The sequence below is a fragment of the Coregonus lavaretus genome, assembly GCF_964263955.1.
Source record: "Coregonus lavaretus genome assembly, chromosome: 3".
NCBI lineage: Eukaryota > Metazoa > Chordata > Actinopteri > Salmoniformes > Salmonidae > Coregonus > Coregonus lavaretus.
The window spans coordinates 51,737,890-51,760,708 of NC_139990.1; the positions used below are offsets into that span (position 1 = coordinate 51,737,890).

The 22,819-nt window shown below is 43.7% G+C and overlaps 1 protein-coding gene across 1 annotated transcript; it reads left to right on the top strand.

Annotated features, from left to right (window-relative positions):
• Positions 1-10,780: 10,780 nt before the first annotated feature.
• Positions 10,781-22,229, top strand: LOC311120111 (transient receptor potential cation channel subfamily V member 6-like; the record flags this gene model as incomplete). The annotated part of the gene is made up of 15 exons (XM_084157813.1): positions 10,781-10,911; positions 11,369-11,589; positions 11,697-11,837; positions 11,923-12,021; positions 12,114-12,289; positions 12,499-12,651; positions 12,737-12,816; positions 12,915-13,050; positions 13,162-13,248; positions 13,356-13,432; positions 13,548-13,713; positions 19,466-19,532; positions 19,705-19,973; positions 21,730-21,836; positions 21,956-22,229. The coding sequence occupies 15 exons, from the start codon at positions 10,781-10,783 to the stop codon at positions 22,227-22,229; spliced, it is 2,184 nt and encodes a 727-aa protein (XP_084013939.1).
• Between the last annotated feature and the right edge of the window lie 590 nt (positions 22,230-22,819).

Consider the following 22,819-nt stretch of genomic DNA (forward strand, 5'->3'; position numbering starts at 1 on the left):
CTGTTTGGAGATTTATCGCACAGTCCCCCTGTCTATGAGGAGGTAGCCGTGTTGCCCTCGATTTGCTAAACACAAGTGCTAAATCCTCATACTCAGGGGGAATGCGCAGTGCGGGCACTTGGTTCGGACTCTCTACCGAGGTCGCCCCTACGGAAACACCTAAACATCTCCCTACACACTGGGCAGACCACTCCATAAGAGCTCTCTGTTGCCACGCTATGGTAGGATCATGGGTGCTTAACCAGGGAAGGCCCAACACCACGGGGTACGCAGGAGAGTCAATCAGATAAAACTGAATGATCTCCTCATGACCCCCCTGCGTCGTCATCGTCAGTGGTGCTGTGACCTCCCTGATCAGGCCCGACCCCAACGGCCGGCTGTCTAATGCGTGGACAGGAAATGGAGCTTCTACCGGCCGAAGGGGAATTCCTAACCTACAACAAAATGCCCGATCAATAAAGTTCCCAGCTGCGCCTGAATCTACTAGCGCCTTATGCTGGGAATGAGGTGCCACCTGTGGAAATCTCACAGGAATACTCATGTGACCAACAGAAAGCTCTGGGTAAGTGGGGCGCCTGCTCACCTGAAATGACTCCCCAGTGCGTGGCCTGTTGTCACCTCTCCCAGGAGACCCTCCCCAGCACCTGGCCGCGGTGTGTCCTCCACGACCACAGGTGGTGCAGGGGATGGCCCCCCTCGGGTTACCTCTCCTCCTCTCTCTAGCGCCAGCACCCCCGAGCTCCATGGGAATCGGCTCGGAGGTGCTGGAGGGTGGAATGGACGACCCCCACTCGGGACGTCCGCGGGTAGCCAGCAGGGTGTCTAGACGGATGGAAATGTCCACCAACTGGTCGAACGACAGGTTGGTGTCCCTGCAGGCCAGCTCACGACGAACGTCCTCTCGTAGGCTACACCGGTAGTGGTCGATGAGGGCCCTCTCATTCCACCCCGCATCCGCTGCTAGTGTCCGGAACTCCAGTGCGAACTCCTGTGCGCTCCTCTTCTCCTGTCGGAGATGGAACAGACGCTCTCCCGCCGCTTTCCCCTCAGGTGGATGATCGAAGACAGCCCTGAAGCGGCGGGAGAACTCCGCGTAGGTGATGGTTGCGGCGTCTATTCCCCTCCATTCGGCGTTGGCCCACTCCAACGCCTTGCCGGATAGACAGGAGATGAGGGCGGAGACGCTCTCGTATCCCGAGGGCGCCGGGTGTATGGTGGCCAGGTAAAGTTCCACCTGCAGGAGAAATCCCTGACACCCGGCTGCAGAACCGTCATATGCCCTCGGGAGCGAGAGCCGAATGCCACTGGGTTCCGGTGCTGAGAGAGGAGGACTGGCCGTTGGTGATGGGATGTTGTAAGAGTGCGTGGGCACCTCTCGATTCACCAATCGGCGCAGAGTGTTGGACACATCCTCCATGGCGGCCCCGAGTTGCCGGATCATGGTGTCCTGGTAGTTGATCCGGTCTTCCAGGGATTCGGGTGCCGCCGCTGTTCCTGCTGACTCCATGTTGGTGTGTTGTTCTGTCAGAAGGGAACCGATGTGGATGTGGTGGAGGATTCAGGCGCAGGACACAGAGGTAAAGTCCAACAGACTTTAATAATCCAAAGTCAAATGTCCAAAAGTAACACGACCTCGACAAAACAAGAGGCGAGGGAGAATTACGCATACACGCATAAACACTAAACACAAAACAAACAGAGTGCAAACACGTAGCTCCGAACAGCATGGCAGTGAAAACAACACACAATCATACTAGTGCAAAACACGGAACTTATACGACACGTAATCAACACACAAATGGACACAGGTGTAACAGACAGACAAAAGCAATCAAATAACGAAACATAGAGCGGTGGCAGCTAGTACTCCGGGGACGGCGAACGCCGAAGCCTGCCCGAACCAGGAGGAGGAGCAGTCTCGGCCGAAACCGTGACAAAGCCTTTCTTTGATCGAACAATATTCCTAACAAAATCCAGCATTTTATGCCTTGAGAATAACATATTACATTTTGAGTACATTTGTGTGTGCATGTGTGTGTGTATGTGCGTGTGTGGGTGCGTGACAGGAAAACTATGTGTGTCAGAGAGAGGCAACGCTAATGCTAGTTAAGACCTAGGAACTCAGAAATTGGTTTGAAACATAGCTCTCCATTTTCGCTGTTCAACAAACATAATTGTTTATGGATACTCCTATAATTCAAAAATTTACAAAGAAAATACCAATATATAAACTTTTTTTTACTTTCACCTATGAAAAACACATACATTCCCCCCACCTCAGTGTTTTGCCATGCTGACATGAATTGACCAGTTGTGACAACCAACCTGTGAGACAACCAACCCAGGTCTCTCCTACTGAGCTTATAAGGAAAGCCTGTCTGAAACCAAACACATACACACACACTGCAAAACAACCTTGTTATCGTACCTAAATAAAGACATTATGACAATTGAAACCAGTGGTCTATATGGCAGCACTCCAGTGTCTCACTGCAAGGCGCTGTAAATAGCTATTATCATGACAACACAAGATGACTGGCTCAGTCAGAACCATTACCCAGGCCTGTCTGCTATAAACCTGCATTGAAACCCTTTAACACGCTGTGGGTAACCAACCTGTTACTCATGACCTATATATGGTACACCCAAATACCTGAATACACACCACAAACCATGGCAATTGGAAAGTGTTTTCGGTGTCTGGATTGTAATGTATTGTATTAATGGTCATCAAATATGTGGAAATGAAAACACTGTATATCAGTTTAAACTATGTGCTTTACTGCATAATAGGTTTGGTTCATAAGAAACCAAATGTACCATCAAGTATTTTTGTTAAAAGGAAAAACATCATGCTCATAGGATTACACTAAGTACTCAAGTATTATGGTCTTTGTATAGTAACAATTACCATGTTCGTGAGCAATGCTATTGACAGTTCAGTCAAACACACGTTGTGAAAACATGATTTATCCCAACTAATTGGTTGAACGAGAACCCTTACATTGGCATGTACTGTAGGTGTTGACTGGTGTGTGACTATAATGTAGTTCTAGATCACAGCCAGTCAAAACTATAGTTTCTATAGACCTGACAGGTAAGGTGTCTATAGGATCATATAGGTGAAACAGCAAATATATGTCCAGGTAGACAAGCTCACCTCAATATGTGTTTTTTGATTACACACCAGCATTGAGAATTGAAAGGTAGACGACTTTCAAACCGATTATCTGAACGGTTCACTGGGAATAAAGAACAAATAGTGTTGACTGTCATTATGTTGCAATTTTTTACATCGAGGTGATGCAGTGGCTGAAATAGAACCGTGGGGGTGATCTATGAACCGTGGACCAGTCTCAGGACATCTGCCAGGTAAACTGAGTGTGGCGGTCAGTAGCAAGGCCAGAGCAGTCTTTAGCTTTTGATATGTTTTAGCAAAATGTCAAACAGCCTTGGTATACTGCAGTAAATGATTCCAATAAAATGATGTATCTTTCAAAAAGATAATGCTCAAGTTAACTACCACTCCTTTCCACCTTTTGGCCCCTCCCTCTCTCCTCCCTCCTCTCTCATCCATCCATCCTCCTCTCCTTTATCTCCTCCTTCTCTCATCTCTGTCTTGTCTGCATGTATAAACATTCCCACCTGTGAATCCTCCTTCTCTTTCTCAAATCAGCTTGATGTTGCATGTTGTCGTAGTACCTGACTGTCAATTAGGAGTAAAGGACTAACTGTTTTCTTCCGTACAGGTAAGTGGGTCGTTCCACCAATTCAGTGCCTGTTGAAAAGTGTAACTTGGTCAAAAATGTTTTGGGGATTTCACCTAATTTTAACATTCTGTTATAAAAAACATGTTTTCCCATATCAAGAGGTTAAATTTAAAAATAAAATACAGTTGAAGTCGGAAGTTTACATACACCTTAGCCAAATACATTTAAACTCAGATTTTCACAATTCCTGACATTTAATCCTAGTAAAAATTCCCTGTCTTAGGTCAGTTAGGATCACCACTTTATTTTAAGAATGTGAAATGTCAGAATAATAGTAGAAAGAATGATTTATTTCAGCTTTTATTTATTTCATCACATTCCCAGTGGGTCAGAAGTTTACATACACTCAATTAGTATTTGGTAGCATTGCCTTTAAATTGTTTAACTTGGGTCAAACGTTTCGGATAGCCTTCCACAAGCTTCCCACAATAAGTTGGGTGAATTTTGGCCCATTCCTCCTGACAGAGCTGGTGTAACTGAGTCAGGTTTGTAGGCCTCCTTGATCGCACACGCTTTTTCGGTTCTGCCCACACATTTTCTATAGGATTGAGGTCAGGGCTTTGTGATGGCCACTCCAATGCCTGGACTTTGTTGTCCTTAAGCCATTTTGCCACAACTTTGGAAGTATGCTTGGGGTCATTGTCCATTTGGAAGACCCATTTGCGACCAAGCTTTAACTTCCTGACTGATGTCTTGAGATGTTGCTTCAATATATCCACATAATTTTCCTTCCTCATGATGCCATCTATTTTTTTGAAGTGCACCAGTCCCTCCTGCAGCAAAGCACCCCAACAGCATGATGCTGCCACCCCCGTGCTTCACGGTTAGGATGGTGTTCTTCGGCATGCAAGCTAACCCCTTTTTCCTCCAAACATAACGATGGTCATTATGGCCAAACAGTTATATTTTTGTTTCATCAGACCAGAGGACATTTCTCCAAAAAGTACGATCTTTGTCCCCATGTTGCAGTTGCAAACCGTAGTCTGGCTTTTTTATGGCGGTTTTGGAGCAGTGGCTTCTTCCTTCCTTGTTCATCACTAGGAGACAGAACGCGTCTCCTTCCTGAGCGGTATGACGGCTGCGTGGTCCCATGGTGTTTATAGTTGCGTACTATTGTTTGCACAGATGAACGTGGAACCTTCAGGCGTTTGGAAATTGCTCCCAAGGTTGAACCAGACTTGTGGAGGTCTACAATTCTTTTTCTGAGGTCTTGGCTGATTTCTTTTGATTTTCCCATGATGTCAAGCAAAGAGGCACTGAGTTTGAAGGTAGGCCTTGAAATACATCCACAGGTACACCTCCAATTAACTCAAATTATGTCAATTAGCCTATCAGAAGCTTCAAAAGCCATGACATAATTTTCTGGAATTTTCCAAGCTGTTTAAAGGCACAGTCAACTTAGTGTATGTAAACTTCTGACCCACTGGAATTGTGATACAGTGAATTATAAGTGAAATAATCTGTCTGTAAACAATTGTTGGAAAAAGTACTTGTGTCATGCACAAAGTAGATGTCCTAACCGACTTGCCAAAACTATAGTTTGTTAACAAGAAATTTGTGGAGTGGTTGAAAAACAAGTTTTAATGACTCCAACCTAAGTGTATGTAAACTTCCGACTTAAAGCAACCATAAATCCTCGTGGCAGGTAGAATGGAAGCTTGTAGTGTGCAACAGGAGGTGGGAATTGAATACAAGCTTCATAAAAGGAATGTCATTGTTATCGATGGGTAATAGTGTTGACATGTTATAGTCGACATGCTCAGTTTTCCACCACAAAACACCAGAAAATGGCCAAAAATAATAGAACCAGCTCACCTGCTTTTACACTATGATTTGACTATTAGATGTTAAATGTTTCTTTTGAAAAAAATATTGAAAAAAACTAATAGTTTCACCATATTAAATCGAAAGTTCAGTTCATATAACAGGGTTGACCTTAAAATGAGGGACAGTTGTAAATGAATCACACTAATCACATTAAATAAATAAAAATCTTCAGAAATGACTGTCATAGCAGCAAAATAACTAGGGTTTTACAATCATGGTGAAAACTTAGAGTAATGTTGGGGTTAAGTGGGTTAAAATCTTCCTAGAAGTTACAAAGGGAGCACCACGTGTCAAAATGGGACCTCATAATGCTGAATTCTGGCACTTTAGCAAGTCTTTATTCATATTAAAAATCTGATTTATTTATTTATCCTGTATTAAAGGGGGTAAGAGAAGGAGAGGATGACCTTTCTAGGGCTGTGTCCCAAATTGCACCCCTTTTCCCTTTTCTAGAGCACCACTTTGACCAGGGGCCATAGGGCTCTTGTCAGGAGTCTTGTACTATACAGGCTATGGGGTGACATTTGGGGCACAATCTTGGATACAGTGGGGAAAAAAAGTATTTAGTCAGCCACCAATTGTGCAAGTTCTCCCACTTAAAAAGATGAGAGAGGCCTGTAATTTTCATCATAGGTACACGTCAACTATGACAGACAAAATGAGACAAATAAATCCAGAAAATCACATTGTAGGATTTTTAATGAATTTATTTGCAAATTATGGTGAAAATAAGTATTTGGTCAATAACAAAAGTTTCTCAATACTTTGTTATATACCCTTTGTTGGCAATGACACAGGTCAAACGTTTTCTGTAAGTCTTCACAAGGTTTTCACACACTGTTGCTGGTATTTTGGCCCATTCCTCCATGCAGATCTCCTCTAGAGCAGTGATGTTTTGGGGCTGTCGCTGGGCAACACAGACTTTCAACTCCCTCCAAAGATTTTCTATGGGGTTGAGATCTGGAGACTGGCTACGCCACTCCAGGACCTTGAAATGCTTCTTACGAAGCCACTCCCTCGTTGCCCGGGCGGTGTGTTTGGGATCATTGTCATGCTGAAAGACCCAGCCTATTTTCATCTTCAATGCCCTTGTTGATGGAAGGAGGTTTTCACTCAAAATCTCACGATACATGGCCCCATTCATTCTTTCCTTTACACGGATCAGTCGTCCTGGTCCCTTTGCAGAAAAACAGCCCCAAAGCATGATGTTTCCACCCCCATGCTTCACAGTAGGTATGGTGTTCTTTGGATGCAACTCAGCATTCTTTGTCCTCCAAACACGACGAGTTGAGTTTTTACCAAAAAGTTCTATTTTGGTTTCATCTGACCATATGACATTCTCCCAATCCTCTTCTGGATCATCCAAATGCACTCTAGCAAACTTCAGACGGGCCTGGACATGTACTGGCTTAAGCAGGGGGACACATCTGGCACTGCAGGATTTGAGTCCCTGGTGGCGTAGTGTGTTACTGATGGTAGGCTTTGTTACTTTGGTCCCAGCTCTCTGCAGGTCATTCACTAGGTCCCCCCGTGTGGTTCTGGGATTTTTGCTCACCGTTCTTGTGATCATTTTGACCCCACGGGGTGAGATCTTGCGTGGAGCCCCAGATCGAGGGAGATTATCAGTGGTCTTGTATGTCTTCCATTTCCTAATAATTGCTCCCACAGTTGATTTCTTCAAACCAAGCTGCTTACCTATTGCAGATTCACTCTTCCCAGCCTGGTGCAGGTCTACAATTTTGTTTCTGGTGTCCTGTGACAGCTCTTTGGTCTTGGCCATAGTGGAGTTTGGAGTGTGACTGTTTGAGGTTGTGGACAGGTGTCTTTTATACTGATAACAAGTTCAAACAGGTGCCATTAATACAGGTAACGAGTGGAGGACAGAGGAGCCTCTTAAAGTAGAAGTTACAGGTCTGTGAGAGCCAGAAATATTGCTTGTTTGTAGGTGACCAAATACTTATTTTCCACCATAATTTGCAAATAAATTCATTAAAAATCCTACAATGTGATTTTCTGGAGAAAAAAATTCTCAATTTGTCTGTCATAGTTGACGTGTACCTATGATGAAAATTACAGGCCTCTCTCATCTTTTTAAGTGGGAGAATTTGCACAATTGGTGGCTGACTAAATACTTTTTTCCCCCACTGTATGTGAGGGGTCGTTTTCTCAAGTGCAGCAGTTCATTTCCCATGTAGTTCAGTTTGTTGAGCATGTTGCTTGCGATACCAGGGTTGTGGGTTTGAAACCCACTTGGTACCAGTATGAAAAACCACGAAAATGTATGCACTCTACTGTATGTCGCTCTGGATGACAGCGTCTGATAAAATGTAATGGGCATTTAATATAACAGGCTTTTAAAATTAAATTTTGGTGCATACTTAAAATATCAAAGAGACGCAAAAGGCACTCTTGTTGTGGAACGACCCAATTGTGTAATTTTAAAATTGTACAGAACATAATAAAATAGAACAAAACAGAATAGAGAAACAACCTTATTTTGGACATCTGCCTTTGCCTGGATTAATGGTGTCACGTTCGTTGAGTACAGAATTGGACCAAGGTGCAGCGTGGAATGCATACATGTTTATTAACGACGTTAACACACGACAAAACAACGTGAAGCTCACAATGGCTACACACAAACAAGAGTCAAGATCCCACAACATAGGTAGGCAAAATGGCTACCTAAGTATGATCCCCAATCAGAGACAACGATCGACAGCTGCCTCTGATTGGGAACCACACCCAGCCAACATAGAAATACAATAACATAGAATCTATACATAGAAATTCACACCCTGACCAAACCAACGAGAAACAACAGGCATTTAAAGGTCAGGGCGTGACAGTACCTCCGCCCCAAAGGTGCGGACTCCGGCCGCAAAACCTAACTTAACAGCGGAGGGTCCGGGTGGGCATCTAGCCTTGGTGGCGGCTCCGGCTGTGACGTCCTTTCCCTTACTGCCTCCCGTTGCACCCCTGCTCCGGTCTGGACCTCAGCGCGATGCTTCCCCTCTCAGTCCTCCCACGATGCACCAAACCCTGTCTGGACCCTGGTGTGGGAGGCCCCGACCCTGGAGAGGGGTTGACGTCTGGTTGTGGAGTGGAGCCGCTGACCGGAGCTGAACTGGACCCCGGTGGAGCGGACTGCTCTGGCACTGGAGTGGAGCAGCTGACCGGAGCTGGACTGGGAACCGGTGGAGCGGAATGCTCTGGCACTGGAGTGGAGCAGCTGACCGGTGCTGGACTAGGCACCGGTGGAGCGGACTGCTCTGGCACTGGAGTGGAGCAGCTGACCGGAGCTGGACTGGGCACCGGACTGCTCTGGCACCAGCCGTACCAGGCTGGGGACACGCACCACTGGTCTGGTGCGAGGAACAGGCATGGGCCGCACCGGGCTGGGAACACGCACCACTGGTCTGGTGCGGGGAGCAGGTACGGGGCGTCCTGGGCTGGCGACCCGCACCACTGGTTTGGTGCGGGGAGCAGGTACGGGCCGTACCGGACTGGATACACGCACCACTGGTTTGGTGTGGGGAGCAGGTACGGGACTATGGAGGCGTACTGGAGGTCTGGAGTGTAAAGCTGGCACAACCCGTCCTGGCTGGATGCCCACTTTCGCACGGCACGTGCGGGGCGCTGGCACAGGACGCACTGGGCTGTGAAGGCGCACTGGCGACACAGTGCGTATCTCTGCATACCTTGGTTCCTCAATTAACACACGCTCCTTACAGCGAGTGCAGGTAGTTGGCGCTGGTCTGCCCCCTGGCTCCGCCAACCACCCCGTGTGCCCCCCCCACAAAATGTTATTGGGGCTGTCTCTCGGGCTTCCTTTGTTGTCGGCACTGTTGGCACCACGTTGATCCTCTCCAGCCCAGGGTCCTTTCCCAGCAAATATCTCCTCCCAAGACCACATCTTCCCCACCTGTGTCCAGGGTGTTTGCTCCTCCTGGGCACGCTGCTTGGTCCGTTGGTGGTGGGATCTTCTGTCAACTTCTTTGAGTACAGGATTGGACCAAGGTGCAGCGTGGAATGCATACATGTTTATTAACGACGTTAACACACAACAAAACAACATAACGTGAAGCTCACAATGGCTACACACAAACAAGAGTCAAGATCCCACAACATAGGTAGGCAAAATGGCTACCTAAGTATGATCCCCAATCAGAGACAACGATCGACAGCTGCCTCTGATTGGGAACCACACCCGGCCAACATAGAAATACAATAACATAGAATCTATACATAGAAATTCACACCCTGACCAAACCAACGAGAAACAACAGGCATTTAAAGGTCAGGGCGTGACAAATGGGGAAATGGGGACCTCTGGTTTCTGGTTCAGCTCTGGTCTGTGGGACGGTGCTGACCGGAACAGCTCACATATTCTAGTTTTGATTTTAGTACCATCTTTATGAGTTAAATCTGATGGTACAGCGTGGTCTCATAGACTAGACGTAACATAGTAAACGTAAATCCGGGACGTTCAAATGACTATGATTTTTTATGTTTGGTATGTTTGGTATGGTTACATAAGACAAATGTTTACTTGGTCGGGATGGATGGGTTGGCTTATAACGCAAACGTCTAGCAACCCAAAGGTTGTGAGATCGAATCTGATCACGGACAACTTTTAGCTAATGGCAACTTTTCAACTACTTACTACTTTTTATCTACTTTGCAACTACTTAGCATGTTAGCTAACCCTTCCCCTAACCCTAACCTTAACCCTTTTAGCTAACCCTTCGCCACACCCAAACCTTAACCTTAACCCTTTGACCTAACTCCTAAACTTAACCCTAACCCCTAGCCCAGCTAACGTTAGCCAGCTAGCTAATGTTAGCCACCTAGCTACATAGCTAGAATTTGTAACATATCATACGTTTTGCAAATTCGTAACATATTGTACGTTTTGGTAATTAGTAACATATGATACGAATTGTAATTCGTAACATGTCATACGAAATGGGTGATGGACATCCAATTAAAATACATACCATACGAAATGTAACATATCACACTAAATGGAGTGTCTCGGATTTACGTACAGAATAAAATGAAATGCTCTGAGACCAGGTTGCAGCATAGGATATCTCTGTTTCTGACACTTCATTTGTCTCACACACATGCACATTTCTCTCTCATCCCAGCTGTTTCAAATAGACTCACCCTATGAAAGGATGGCCCCGCCCCTGGCACGATCTGCTCCAGGTGAGCTCAACCATTGGTGGAGCCAGCTCAGGTTCCGCCTCCAGAACAGGAAGGGGTGGAACGAGATGCTGGATGAAACTTTTTTGCTACAGAACAAACGGTGAGTCTCCTATTGGTAAAGAAAATAACAGCTACTGAAGTGTTGGTTGATATTATGCCCCAAGTGGGAGCAACAGTTGTGTGTGTTCACATGCTTTTAACTCATTGAGATTGCAGATTGGCTAATGGCAAACAAGCTGAGTCAACCATAAACTAAAAGTACAGCTATTTAAAAACCATCTTAATAGTTTGGTTTTTTATAAATATTGTTTTGTTGTTGCATTTAACTGCCGAAAATATTGTAAACGAGGTCATTTCCTTAATATGTGACGTCAGAGCTCAGCATGAGGGAGAAGTCTGAGCTCAGAGATGATAGACAGTTTCCCACTAGTAATTACCAGCTGGAGGGGCGTTTAAAAGGAATTTCCCAGTCGTATGCTGATATTTTTAAGAATTTACAAGATGTTCTGAACGCAGCATTAGATTTCTAACTTGCAAACACACTCTCTCTCCCATAGAACAAACGACGTCCCTCTCTTCTTTGCGGCCAAAGAGAACAGTGCAGGTTGCATTAAGAAACTTCTGGACTGTGCGTCCACTAACATCTTTGAGAGAGGTGCTCTGGGGGAGACCGCTCTGCATGTGGCAGTTCTGAATGATAACATGGAAGCTGCTGTAGCTCTGATGGACGGAGCACCTGAACTCATCAATGAGCCCATGACCTCTGACCTCTTCCTTGGTACATACACTCTCACAAACAAAGGACAAACACACTATAATATTATAAAACTCACACAGATATTCAATCACACAATCATATATTCTCTCTCTGTCGATCTCAATCAGGCATGACACCTCTCCACGTTGCCGTGGTGAATCAGAACGTTAACCTGGTCCGCAGCCTGATTGGTCGAGGGGCGGATGTGGCCACACCCAGAGTCACAGGCCTGTACTTCAGGAAGAGAAGAGGAGGGCTGCTCTACTATGGTAAAATGACTGTTTGTGGTCTGTAAGGACTAGAGAAGTGCATTTTGGGAAATGTGGTTGTTTGATGCCGTTTGCTTTACTTTAGGTGAGCACATCCTGGCATTTGCGGCCTGTGTGGGGAATCAGGACATCATCTCCATGGTGATCAACGCAGGAGCCAGCACCAGGGCCCAGGACTCCAATGGTATGAAACACTTCTCTTTCTTCTCCTCGTCCTCCTCCTCTTCTCTCTTCTCCTTTTTTCAGCAGTTGAATATCTCCCTCTCTCCCCCCTAGGTAACACAGTGCTCCACATCCTGGTCCTGCAGCCCAATAAGACTATAGCATGCCTGGCATTGGATTTGCTGTTGGCACACGACGTTGAGCTGGACCAGGCTGTGCCACTGGACATGGTGCCCAACTACCGTGGCTTAACGCCCTTCAAACTGGCTGCCAAGGAGGGCAACCTTGTGGTGAGGACAGAGAGGAATAGAGAAAGAAACCGGGGACATAGTAGGAGAGGAGAAGAGGGATAGTGTTTCCCCTATTATCTTTAACATAACCTGTAGTCAAAACCATCTCCTCCATACTCAAATATACTTTATACAGTATATGTTCTTATAAAATGTAATTAACCTACAAATGAATGGTGCTGCATTTTCTACGTTTTTCTCTCTCCCAGGCATTCCAGCACCTGGTCAACCGGAGGCGAGTGGTCCAGTGGACCCTGGGACCCCTGACCTCTAACCTCTATGACCTCACAGAGATCGACTCCTTGGTCGCCGACGACGACCTCTCTGTGCTGGAGCTCATCGTGGGCAGCCAGAAGAGAGAGGTACAGTACAGTACAGTACACAAACATGATACAGTGTAATATACATTGTAGGGAAACTGATGATGATGATGATCTCCTCCCTCAGGCAAGGAGGATACTGGAAGTGACTCCTGTTAGGCAGTTGGTCAGTCTCAAGTGGAACCTCTATGGAAAACACTACTTTAGGTAACAACACATACAGTGATCATGTTCTGATGTGTTTGAGATTCTGTCATTTGTCTATTTCTAATGTTGTTTTAACGTTGTTATTGTGTTGTGTACAGGTTGTTGCTGCTGCTGTACGTCCTGTACATTGGGACCTTCACACTGTGCTGTGTGTGTCGCCCTCTAAAGGACGCTCCAGAGAATTACACTGTATCTGACATGGACAAAACCATCCGCGTGCAGAAAACTCTGAAGGTGGGGGAGACATGAAGGCCCCTTCATATGACAGCCTGTGTGCAAATCCACAATCAAAGGTGTTCATATTAACCCTTTGTGATCCACGTGCCTTGTTCTCTGTCCCTGTAGGAGAGTTATGTGACCTATGGGGACAACTTGCGTCTGGCAGGAGAGATGATCAGTGTCCTGGGTGCCCTGGTTATTCTGCTACTGGAGGTAAAATATACATAATCCAGTAGTTTTACATTTCACTTATATTTACACTGTAGATTAGATCAGATTATTGGCTGTCAATATAATCTGTGTTATTCCCAATCCCTAAGATCCCAGATATGCTGAGAGTGGGGGCCAAGCAGTACTTTGGACAGACGGCCCTGGGGGGACCCTTCCATGTCATTCTGTACGTCAACCTTGGTGCCTTTGTATCATTTATTACCTGCCTAGTGCTGTTATTGTTATGTCATGTCTATGTAGCATTTATAACCTGTGTAATAACCTGTGTGTTTCCTCCCCAGTATTGCCTATGCGATCCTGGTGGTGCTGCTGTGTGTGTTCAGGGTCAGTGGGGTGCAGGGGGAGGCAGTTGTCATGGCTGTGTGTCTGGTGTTGGGCTGGAGTAACGTCATGTTCTTCGCCAGGGGATTTCAGATGCTGGGGCCTTATGTCATCATGATACAGAAGGTATGTAAGGGCAGCAAACACACACACACGCACGCGTGCACACACACACAAACCAGTGGCTTGTGGTGAGGTCGGTGGCTGGGTAAGTACTGTTTTTTATCAAAGCCAGATTTACTTCCAAATAAATCTTGATAAACCCAAGTTCCCCATACAACAGCTCCAACAACCAGAGTGACATAGGCTATTAACCAAAATTGACAAACAATTTTCACCAAATGTTAATAACAATGTAGCCAAGATACACAAGCAATAGTCTCCGATGGCGGCATATTTCATATAATCCGACAAAATGACACACTGCTCATCTCAGCTGAGCCATAGACCGATATCTCATCTCCAGTTACAACTGATAGGTGGCACTAAAATATCAATATATGGGCACATTTAATCCGAATAATTCGCAATAGGTGTGTGTCGATCTCGTCATACTCCGTTTTATCACACTTGAGGCTTTAAACACACCAACTGTGTTTTTGTGCAAAATAGTACGCAGCATCATCTAGATATGTGTGCAACAAAAGTTAAACATTCACATTCTGCTACCATTTCTGTCAACCCGTTTACGCATACAGTTTAACGCATACGTTCGATAAATCCAACGTATGCACCACACAGAACGCACTGCAACTGCAACGCAATGCCGCAAGGAAAACGCAGCGTTCCATTGGAAATGAATGTACTTCCGGTGTACCAAAACGCAAGCACAGTCGGTGTGTTCAAAGCGTGATACTCGTAATCGGATTTACTCATGATCGGAAAACTCGGAAGTGCGCTTTAAATGCCGGTAAATCCTATAAAGCAAGTGTGCATTACTGCACTATCACTCAGAGCACATCTCAGAGTGCATCGTTATGTTCCTTTACTCATTCACACACTGTTCAAAGGTAAACGACCCCGACATTTGAAAATGCACATGATTTACTTACTTAGTCCTATTCAATTATCAATGAAATAGGCTAATAAATAGCCTAATGCATGGCTGGCTACTACTGCCAATTCACTTGCCCCATATACACGGAGTGTACAAAATATTAAGGACACCTGCTCTTTCCATGACAGACTGACCAGGTGAATCCAGGTGAACGCTATGATCCCTTATTGATGTCACTTGTTAAATTCACTTAAATCAGTGTAGATGAAGGGGAGAAGACAGGTTAAAGAATGATTTTTTAGCCTTGAGACAAGTGAGACATGGATTGTGTATGTGTGACATTCAGAGGCTTAATGGGCAAGACAAAATATGTAAGTGCCTTTGAACTGGGTATGGTAGTAGGTGCCAGGCGCACCGGTTTGTGTCAAGAACTGTAACGCTGCTGGGTTTTACACGCTCAATAGTTTCCTGTGTGTATCAAGAATGGTCCACTACCATGGCATTTTTCCCTTTATCCAGGTTACAACCTCTCACTTTCAGTTAAATGAAAATGGAACCTTTTTCAAAATATCACCCTTTCTAAAAACAAGCCATACAAAGCTGGTTGCAATTCCAGTTTCATCCTCCAGAAAAGACAGAACAAATATTGCAACAAACAATATGGATAAATTCAAATATACTAATTGATAATAATAATCCAAAACAATCTTTATGGAAAAATAAAATAAAAAAGGAATTATCTTTGTTAATGTTATTATGAATAGGAAAGGTGGAGTTATGTCACATGTGCAGTTAACACAAATATATGGAAATGTTTGCTCTATCCAAAATTACAACCAACTGATTGCAGAATTACGCAAAAATGGAGAAGGCAAGTGGAAGGGGGAGAAGGTAGGGAACTTTTTGCTTGCCCTTTACTAAAGACCAAAATTGGCAAAAATAAATAAATATACATTTCAGTTTTACTTGAGGACCAAAATGTTGACCAGAGATTTTCGATATTCCGATTCCGCGGTGCAACTAAATATTGGAAGGTGTCCTTAATGTTTTGTACACTCAGTGTATTGTTTCACTTTCGAGAGGAGCAAAACTTTTCTCTCAGGACACTTGTGCAATAACATTTGTACAATCCAAATAAACTATCTACATTTGTCATTTTATTTTCTAATGATCTGTCACTCCGTAAACATGCCTGGGCAAGAAGAAACAATAATAGCTAGCAAGCATGGGCTTGGATCACGAAATAACGACAGATGTCATCAGCAATGGAATAATTATATGGACAGACAAATAGGCCTACTAAACTCCAAGTAGACAGAAAAAAACAACCATATGGCCTCAGCAAAGTCGACAGGAAATAACTACATTGAACAACAATGACTAGCTATGGTTTCTGATTCATACATGATGTTTGGAGAAGGGGAGCCTTGTGCCCTGAGACAAGTGACTGTGAGTGAGTGAAACAGACCCGCGCGTGTGTCTGTATGGAGAAACAAGAGTAGAGGAAGAGCAGCTTGTTCTAATCCAATCGTTGCAGCAGGCTCAACCGATACCCCACCCGTTTCTTTACAGACAGAATAACTAGCCAATAGTTGTTTAGAGCACACAGCGCTTCACACTGTTTGAGTGAAAGAGAGATGCGTGCTGGCAGCTGAAAATTACTTTTTTCCGATCACAGATAATTACATAAAATACTCTTATCAAAATTCAGATCCGTTACTCGGCACACCCCTAATTCGCAAGGCAAACTCCATAGGCTTTCATAATGGATTTACAATTCTTCCAATGTGCAGAAATTGAAATGACTGACAAATGCAGTTAAAAATGTCAAAAATGGTCTTATCAAATCGAAATTCTAGCTTGATAAATAAAATGCATTCCAAGGGATGTTGTCTATTCTTATGATTTAACAGTAGCCTAACCCATAAATTGCAAAGGGAAATGCATTTAGGCCTACCTTTACTTGTAAATTAAGTCCATTCGTCTGGTGAACCTCTCAGTGACAGCTTTGTAGAAGTCACAGCAGAACCCCATGTCCATTATTTTATTATTTTATTCTGCACAGCAGGCCCACGGTTGTGTGGGAGACAAATCCCCAAGTCCTCCTTCGGTTCCATTTTCACACTGACACAAAAAGTCATTCCCATTCCCATTACGTCCACAAAGCAAACGTGAATGTCCAAGATGTGTAAAAGTCAGGGTAAAAAGTTTTCATTGGTAATGACGTTTCAGACAAGTCGACAGTCCAGTATTCACTGTTCGCTTGCCCAACAACTAGCAGTGAGGGAGATGGTGATTGCCTGTCATGTCACGTCTTGCTTGTAGAGCTTCAGTATGCTGCCTCTGTCTGTTCTTAACTTTCATTATAAACTGTTCGAGGTGCAATAGTGTCCATTTGTCAGGTTGTTTTTGCTAGCTAGCTTTGTTCAGTTCAGGGGATACGAGTGCCAAATTATGTAGACGCCCAAATGTGTACAGCTTAACCCAGACAATACCCACGCAACATGTTTAGGCAATACGAATGCGCAAAATATGAAATCGGCTCAATGCAACGAATGAAGCTACTTCAAGCTAGGCAATGCAGCGACGCCTATGCTGACCCTATCCATTTACAGTGACTGGACTCAGGAACAGCCATGGCGTCAACCATTGAAATATATTTGAATGTCTGGAAAGGAAGGCATGAATACCCTGGTGCCTTTCCTGAGGCTTGGGTGTAGTTTTGAAATAAAAACTACCAGAATCATTGAAAAAAACATTAGATATGAAAAGCCACATTTTAATTGTTTTTGTTAACATCTTTTTTATTAGATTATCACTGGGTAAGCACTGCCTACCCTGGCTGCACGTCACACACACACACACACACACACACACACACACACACACACACACACACACACACACACACACACACACACACACACACACACACACACACACACACAGACACACACACACACACACACACACACACACACACACACACACACACACACACACACACACACACACATACACACACACACACACACACACACACACAGAGAGAGAGAGATAGAGACACACATAAGCATTTGCAAAGCATGTGCAAAGTTATTGAAGTGGTTGGTAATATCAAAGGGCTTGTTCATAACAAAACCCTTTGAAATTGCCAACCACTTTAATAACTTTTTTGTTGACAAGATTAGTAACCTTAGGTATGACATGCAAACAACAAATGCTGAGCCTTCATATTCATGCATAATGGACCAAATAATGAAAGCAAGAACTGTAGTTTTGAGTTCCAAAAAGTAGGTGTGGAAGAGGTGATTTTTTGTTGTTGTTGTTGCTATCTATAAATAAGGACAAACCACCTGGTACAGACAACCTGGATGGTAAATACATTGTGACATGCTCAGCACTGACACAAATGACTGATGATTGGCTGAAAGAAAGTGATAGTAAGAAGATTGTGGGAGCTGTTTTCTGCAGCTTTTGATGTCATTGATCATGACCTATTGCTTAAAAAACATAGGTGTTACGGATTTGCAATCCTTACTATGGATTGAGAGTTACCTATCTAATAGAACACAGATGGTTTTGTTAATGGAAGCCTCTCTCATGCAAATTCCGTTGATTGTGGTGTACCGCAGGGCAGCCGGCTAGGGCCATTATTGTTTTCTGTTTTTACAAATTACCTTCCACTCATCATGAATAAAGCATGTGTGTCTATGTACGCTGACAACTCAACAGTATACACGTCGGCTGCAACAGTAAAATAAATAACTGAGACACTTAACATAGAGCTCCAGTCAGTTTTAGAATGTGTAACTAGCAATAGGCTGGTGCTAAATATCTCAAAAACTAAAGCATAATTTTTGGGACAAATCACTCGCTCAACGCTAAACCTTGTTTAGATCTATTATTGAATAGTGTGGCTATTGAGCAAGTTGAGGAGACTAAACTGCTGGTTGTAACCCTAGATAGCAAGCATTTATGGTCAAAACAGATCGACTCAATGGTTGCTAAAATGGGAAGAGGTCTGTCCATGATAGGGCGTTGCTCTGCCTTCTTGACATCTCAGTCGACCAGACAGGTCCTATAGGCCCTATTTTGTCGCACCTGGACTACTGCCCAGCTGTGTGGTCGTGTGCGGCAAAGAAGGACATAGGTAAATTGCAGTTGGTCCAGAACAAAGCAGCATGTATCGCACTTAGATGTACATGGAGGGAAAGTCTCAGTAACATGCATTTCAGTCTCTCCTGGCTCAAAGTTGAGGAGAGATTGACTGCATCACTATTGGTCTTTGTGCGAGTTATTGATGTGTTGAAGGTGCCAAACTGTCTGTTCAAGCAGTTTGCACACAGTTCGGATACTCATTCGTACAACACAAGACATGCAACCAGAGGTCCCTTCACAGTCCCCAGGTCCAGAACAGAGGCTGGGAAATGCACAGTATTAAGTAGAGCCATGACTACATGGAACTCTCTGCCACCACAGGTAACTCAAGCTAAAAATAAAACCAGTTTAAAAAAACAGATAAAAGAACACATTACTGCACAAAGGGGACTGTGAAGAGACACAGCCATTTTATATATATATTGTATTGTAATTTGTACTGTACTATGTATTAGACCTAGATATTGTTTGTATGTACTGATATGTAGGCTATGTGTGACGTTTTAAATTTATGCATTTCAATCCTTGACAAATAATGTTCTGTACTATGTATTATGTCATGTTTCATGTGGACCCCAGGAAAAGTAGCTGATGCTTTTGCAGCGGCTAATGGGGATTCTAATAAATACTAAATACCAAAAAAATACTGTAGAATGTGTGGTTTTGCTGTTTTGATTCCCATATTAAACTGTTGTGGTGTTTTGTCTAATTTCCTCCTAGATTATATTTGGAGACCTGACCAAGTTCATGTGGCTGAGCTTCATCGTGCTCATGGGGTTTTCCACCTGTAAGTACATTTGGTTTAAGAGAAACTGCATCAGCAAAACTTGGCATTTCAAATAAGCAAATTGCTGACAATTGTATAAAAAAAACGAATTCCTCTTTTTATTCACTGGTTATTGTTATCTCTCTTTCTCTTTCTCTCTCTCTCTCCCTCACCCTCCCTCCCTCCTGTCCAGCCCTGTGGATGGTGTACATGACTCAGGACCCAGACTCTCTGCCTGCGTACCGCTCCTTCCCCATCACTCTGTTCTCCCAGTTTGAGCTGAGTGTGGGTCTGATAGACCTGCCAGTGGACCACACCATCACAACGCCCCCTATTGTCCATGTGCTGCACTGCACCTTCTCTGTGGTCTCCTACATACTGCTGCTTAACCTGCTCATAGCCATGATGAGTGATACACACTGGAGAGTAGCCCAGGAGAGGGACGAGCTCTGGAGGACACAGGTGTGCATCAGTGTGACACACATGCACACACACACACACACACACACAAACACACACAGTCTCTCCTATAGTGCCTTCAGAAAGTATTCACACCCCTTGACTATTTCCATATTTTGTTGTTTTACAGCCTGAATTTAAAATTGATTAAATTGAGATTTGTTGTCACTGGCCTACACACCATTTATTTAAACAAATTCATTAAAAATGAAAAGCGGAAATGTCTTGAGTCAGTAAGTATTCAAGCCTAAATATGGCAAGCCTAAATAAGTTCAGGAGTAAAAATGTGCCTAAGAAGTTACATAATATGTTGCATGGACTCACTGTGCAATAATAGTGTTTAGCATGATTTTTGAATGACTACCTCATCTCTGTACCCCACACATAAAATTATCTGTAAGGTCCCGCAGTCGAGCAGTGAATTTCAAACACAGATTCAACCATAAAGACCAGGGAGGTTTTCCAATGCCTCGCAAAGAAGGGCACCTATTGGTAGATGGGTAAAAATAAAAAAGCAGACATTGAATATCCCTTTGAGCATGGTGAAGTTATTAATTACACTTTGGATAGTGTATCAATACACCCAGTCACTACAAAGATACAGATGTCCTTCCTAACTCAGTTCCCGGAGAGGAAGGAAACCGCTCAGGGATTTCACCATGAGGCCAATGGTGACTTGAAAACAGTTACAGAGTTTAATGGCTGTGATAGGTGAAAACTGAGGATGGATCAACAACATTGTAGTTACTCCACAATACTAATGTAATTGACAGAGTGAAAAGAAGGAAGGCTGTACAGAATACAAATATTCCAAAACATGCATCCTGTTTGCAACGAGGCAAGTAATACTGCAAAAAATATAGCAAAGCAATTAACTATTTATCCTGAATACAAAGTGTTATGTTTGGGGCAAATCCAATACAACACATTACTTACTGAGTACCACTCTCCATATTTTCAAGCATGGTGGTGGCTGTATCATGTTATGGGTATGCTTGTAATCATTAAGGAATAAGGACTGAGGAGGTTTTCAGGATAAAAATAAACGGAGTGGAGCTAAGCACAGGCAAAATCCTAGAGGAAAACCTGATTCAGTCTGCTTTCCACCAGACACTGGGAGATTAATTCACCTTTCAGCAGGACAATAACCTAAAACACACGGGCAAATCTACACTGGAGTTGCTTACCAAGAAGACAGGTTCCTGAGTAGCCGAGTTACAGTTTTGACTTAAATCTTCTTGAAAATCTATGGCAAGACCTGAAAATGGTTGTCTATCAATAATCAACAACCAATTTGACAGAGCTTGAAGAATTTTTAAAAGAATAATGGGCAAATGTTGCTCAATCCAGGTGTGGAAAGCTCTTAGAGACTTACGCAGAAAGACTCACAGCTGTAATCGCTGCCAAAAGTGCTTATACAAAGTATTGACTCAGGGGTGTAAAATCTTATGTAAACTAGATATTTATGTATTTCATTTTCAATAAATATGCAAACATTTCTAAAAACATGTTTTAACTTTGTCATTATGGGGTATTGTGTGTAGATGGATGAGAAATAAAATATCTTTAATCCATTTTGATTTCAGGCTGTAACAAAATGTGGAATAAGTCAAGGGGTATGAATACTTTCTGAAGGCACTGTGCATACTCCATACAAATTGCTTAAAACCATGATGAACATGATGAGAGTGTATACAGCATCCCAATCAGTGCCATGTTAATGATCGTTATGTCCTCTGTCCCTGCTCACTGTGTGTAGGTGGTGGCCACTACCCTGATGTTGGAGAGGAGGTTGCCCCGCTGCCTGTGGCCCCGGCTGGGGGTATGTGGCCTGCTCTACGGCCTGGGGGAGCGGTGGTACCTCCGGTAAGACAACAACACTCCTATTACTGTACTCTCTGTTTTAGGTGTGGTGGTGTTAACAGTGTTTCCCCATCATATACAGGCTTTATATTATAATGACTCTCTTAATGTCTCGATTGCAGGGTTGAGGATCGCAACGACCCACTGGTGCAAAAGATGCGTCGCTACATCCAAGCCTTCTCTAAGGATGAGGACCAGAACAAGGAGCATGAGGAGATGGAGAACACTGACATGTCAAAAGGACCTGGAACCCCTCTGATCAGACCCAAACACAGTGGCGGAATAGATGGAAACAGGAAGTCCCTGGCATGCTGGCAGATGATTCGCCACAGCGCTCTGGGTTTAGATGTGGAACAGGAAGAGCTTGAGGATGACCAGGAAGTAAGATACGTCTGAGGGTTAAGACAGCAAAACAGATAATTATATTGTTATTATATAATATACAGTTGAATTCGGAAGTTTCCATACACTTAAGTTGGAGTCATTATAACTTGTTTTTCAACCACATTTCTTTTGAACAAACTATCATTTTGGCAAGTCGGTTAGGACATCTACTTTGTGCATGACACAAGTAATTTTTCGAAGAATTGTTTACAGACAGATTATTTCACTTATAATTCCCTGTATCATAATTCCAGTGGGTCAGATGTTTACATACACTAAGTTGACTGTGCCTTTAAACAGCTTGGAAAATTCCAGAAAATGATGTCATGGCTTTAGAAGCTTCTGATAGGCTAATTGACATCATTTGAGTCAATTGAAGGTGTACCCGTGGATGTATTGCAAGGCCTACCTTCAAACTCAGTGCCTCTTTGCTTGACATCATTGGAAAATCAAAAGAAATCAGCCAAGACCTCAGAAAAAGAATTGTAGACCTCCACAAGTCTGGTTCATCCTTGAGAGCAATTTCCAAACGCCTGAAGGTACCACGTTCATCTGTACAAACAATAGTACGCAAGTATAAACACCATGGGACCACGCAGCCG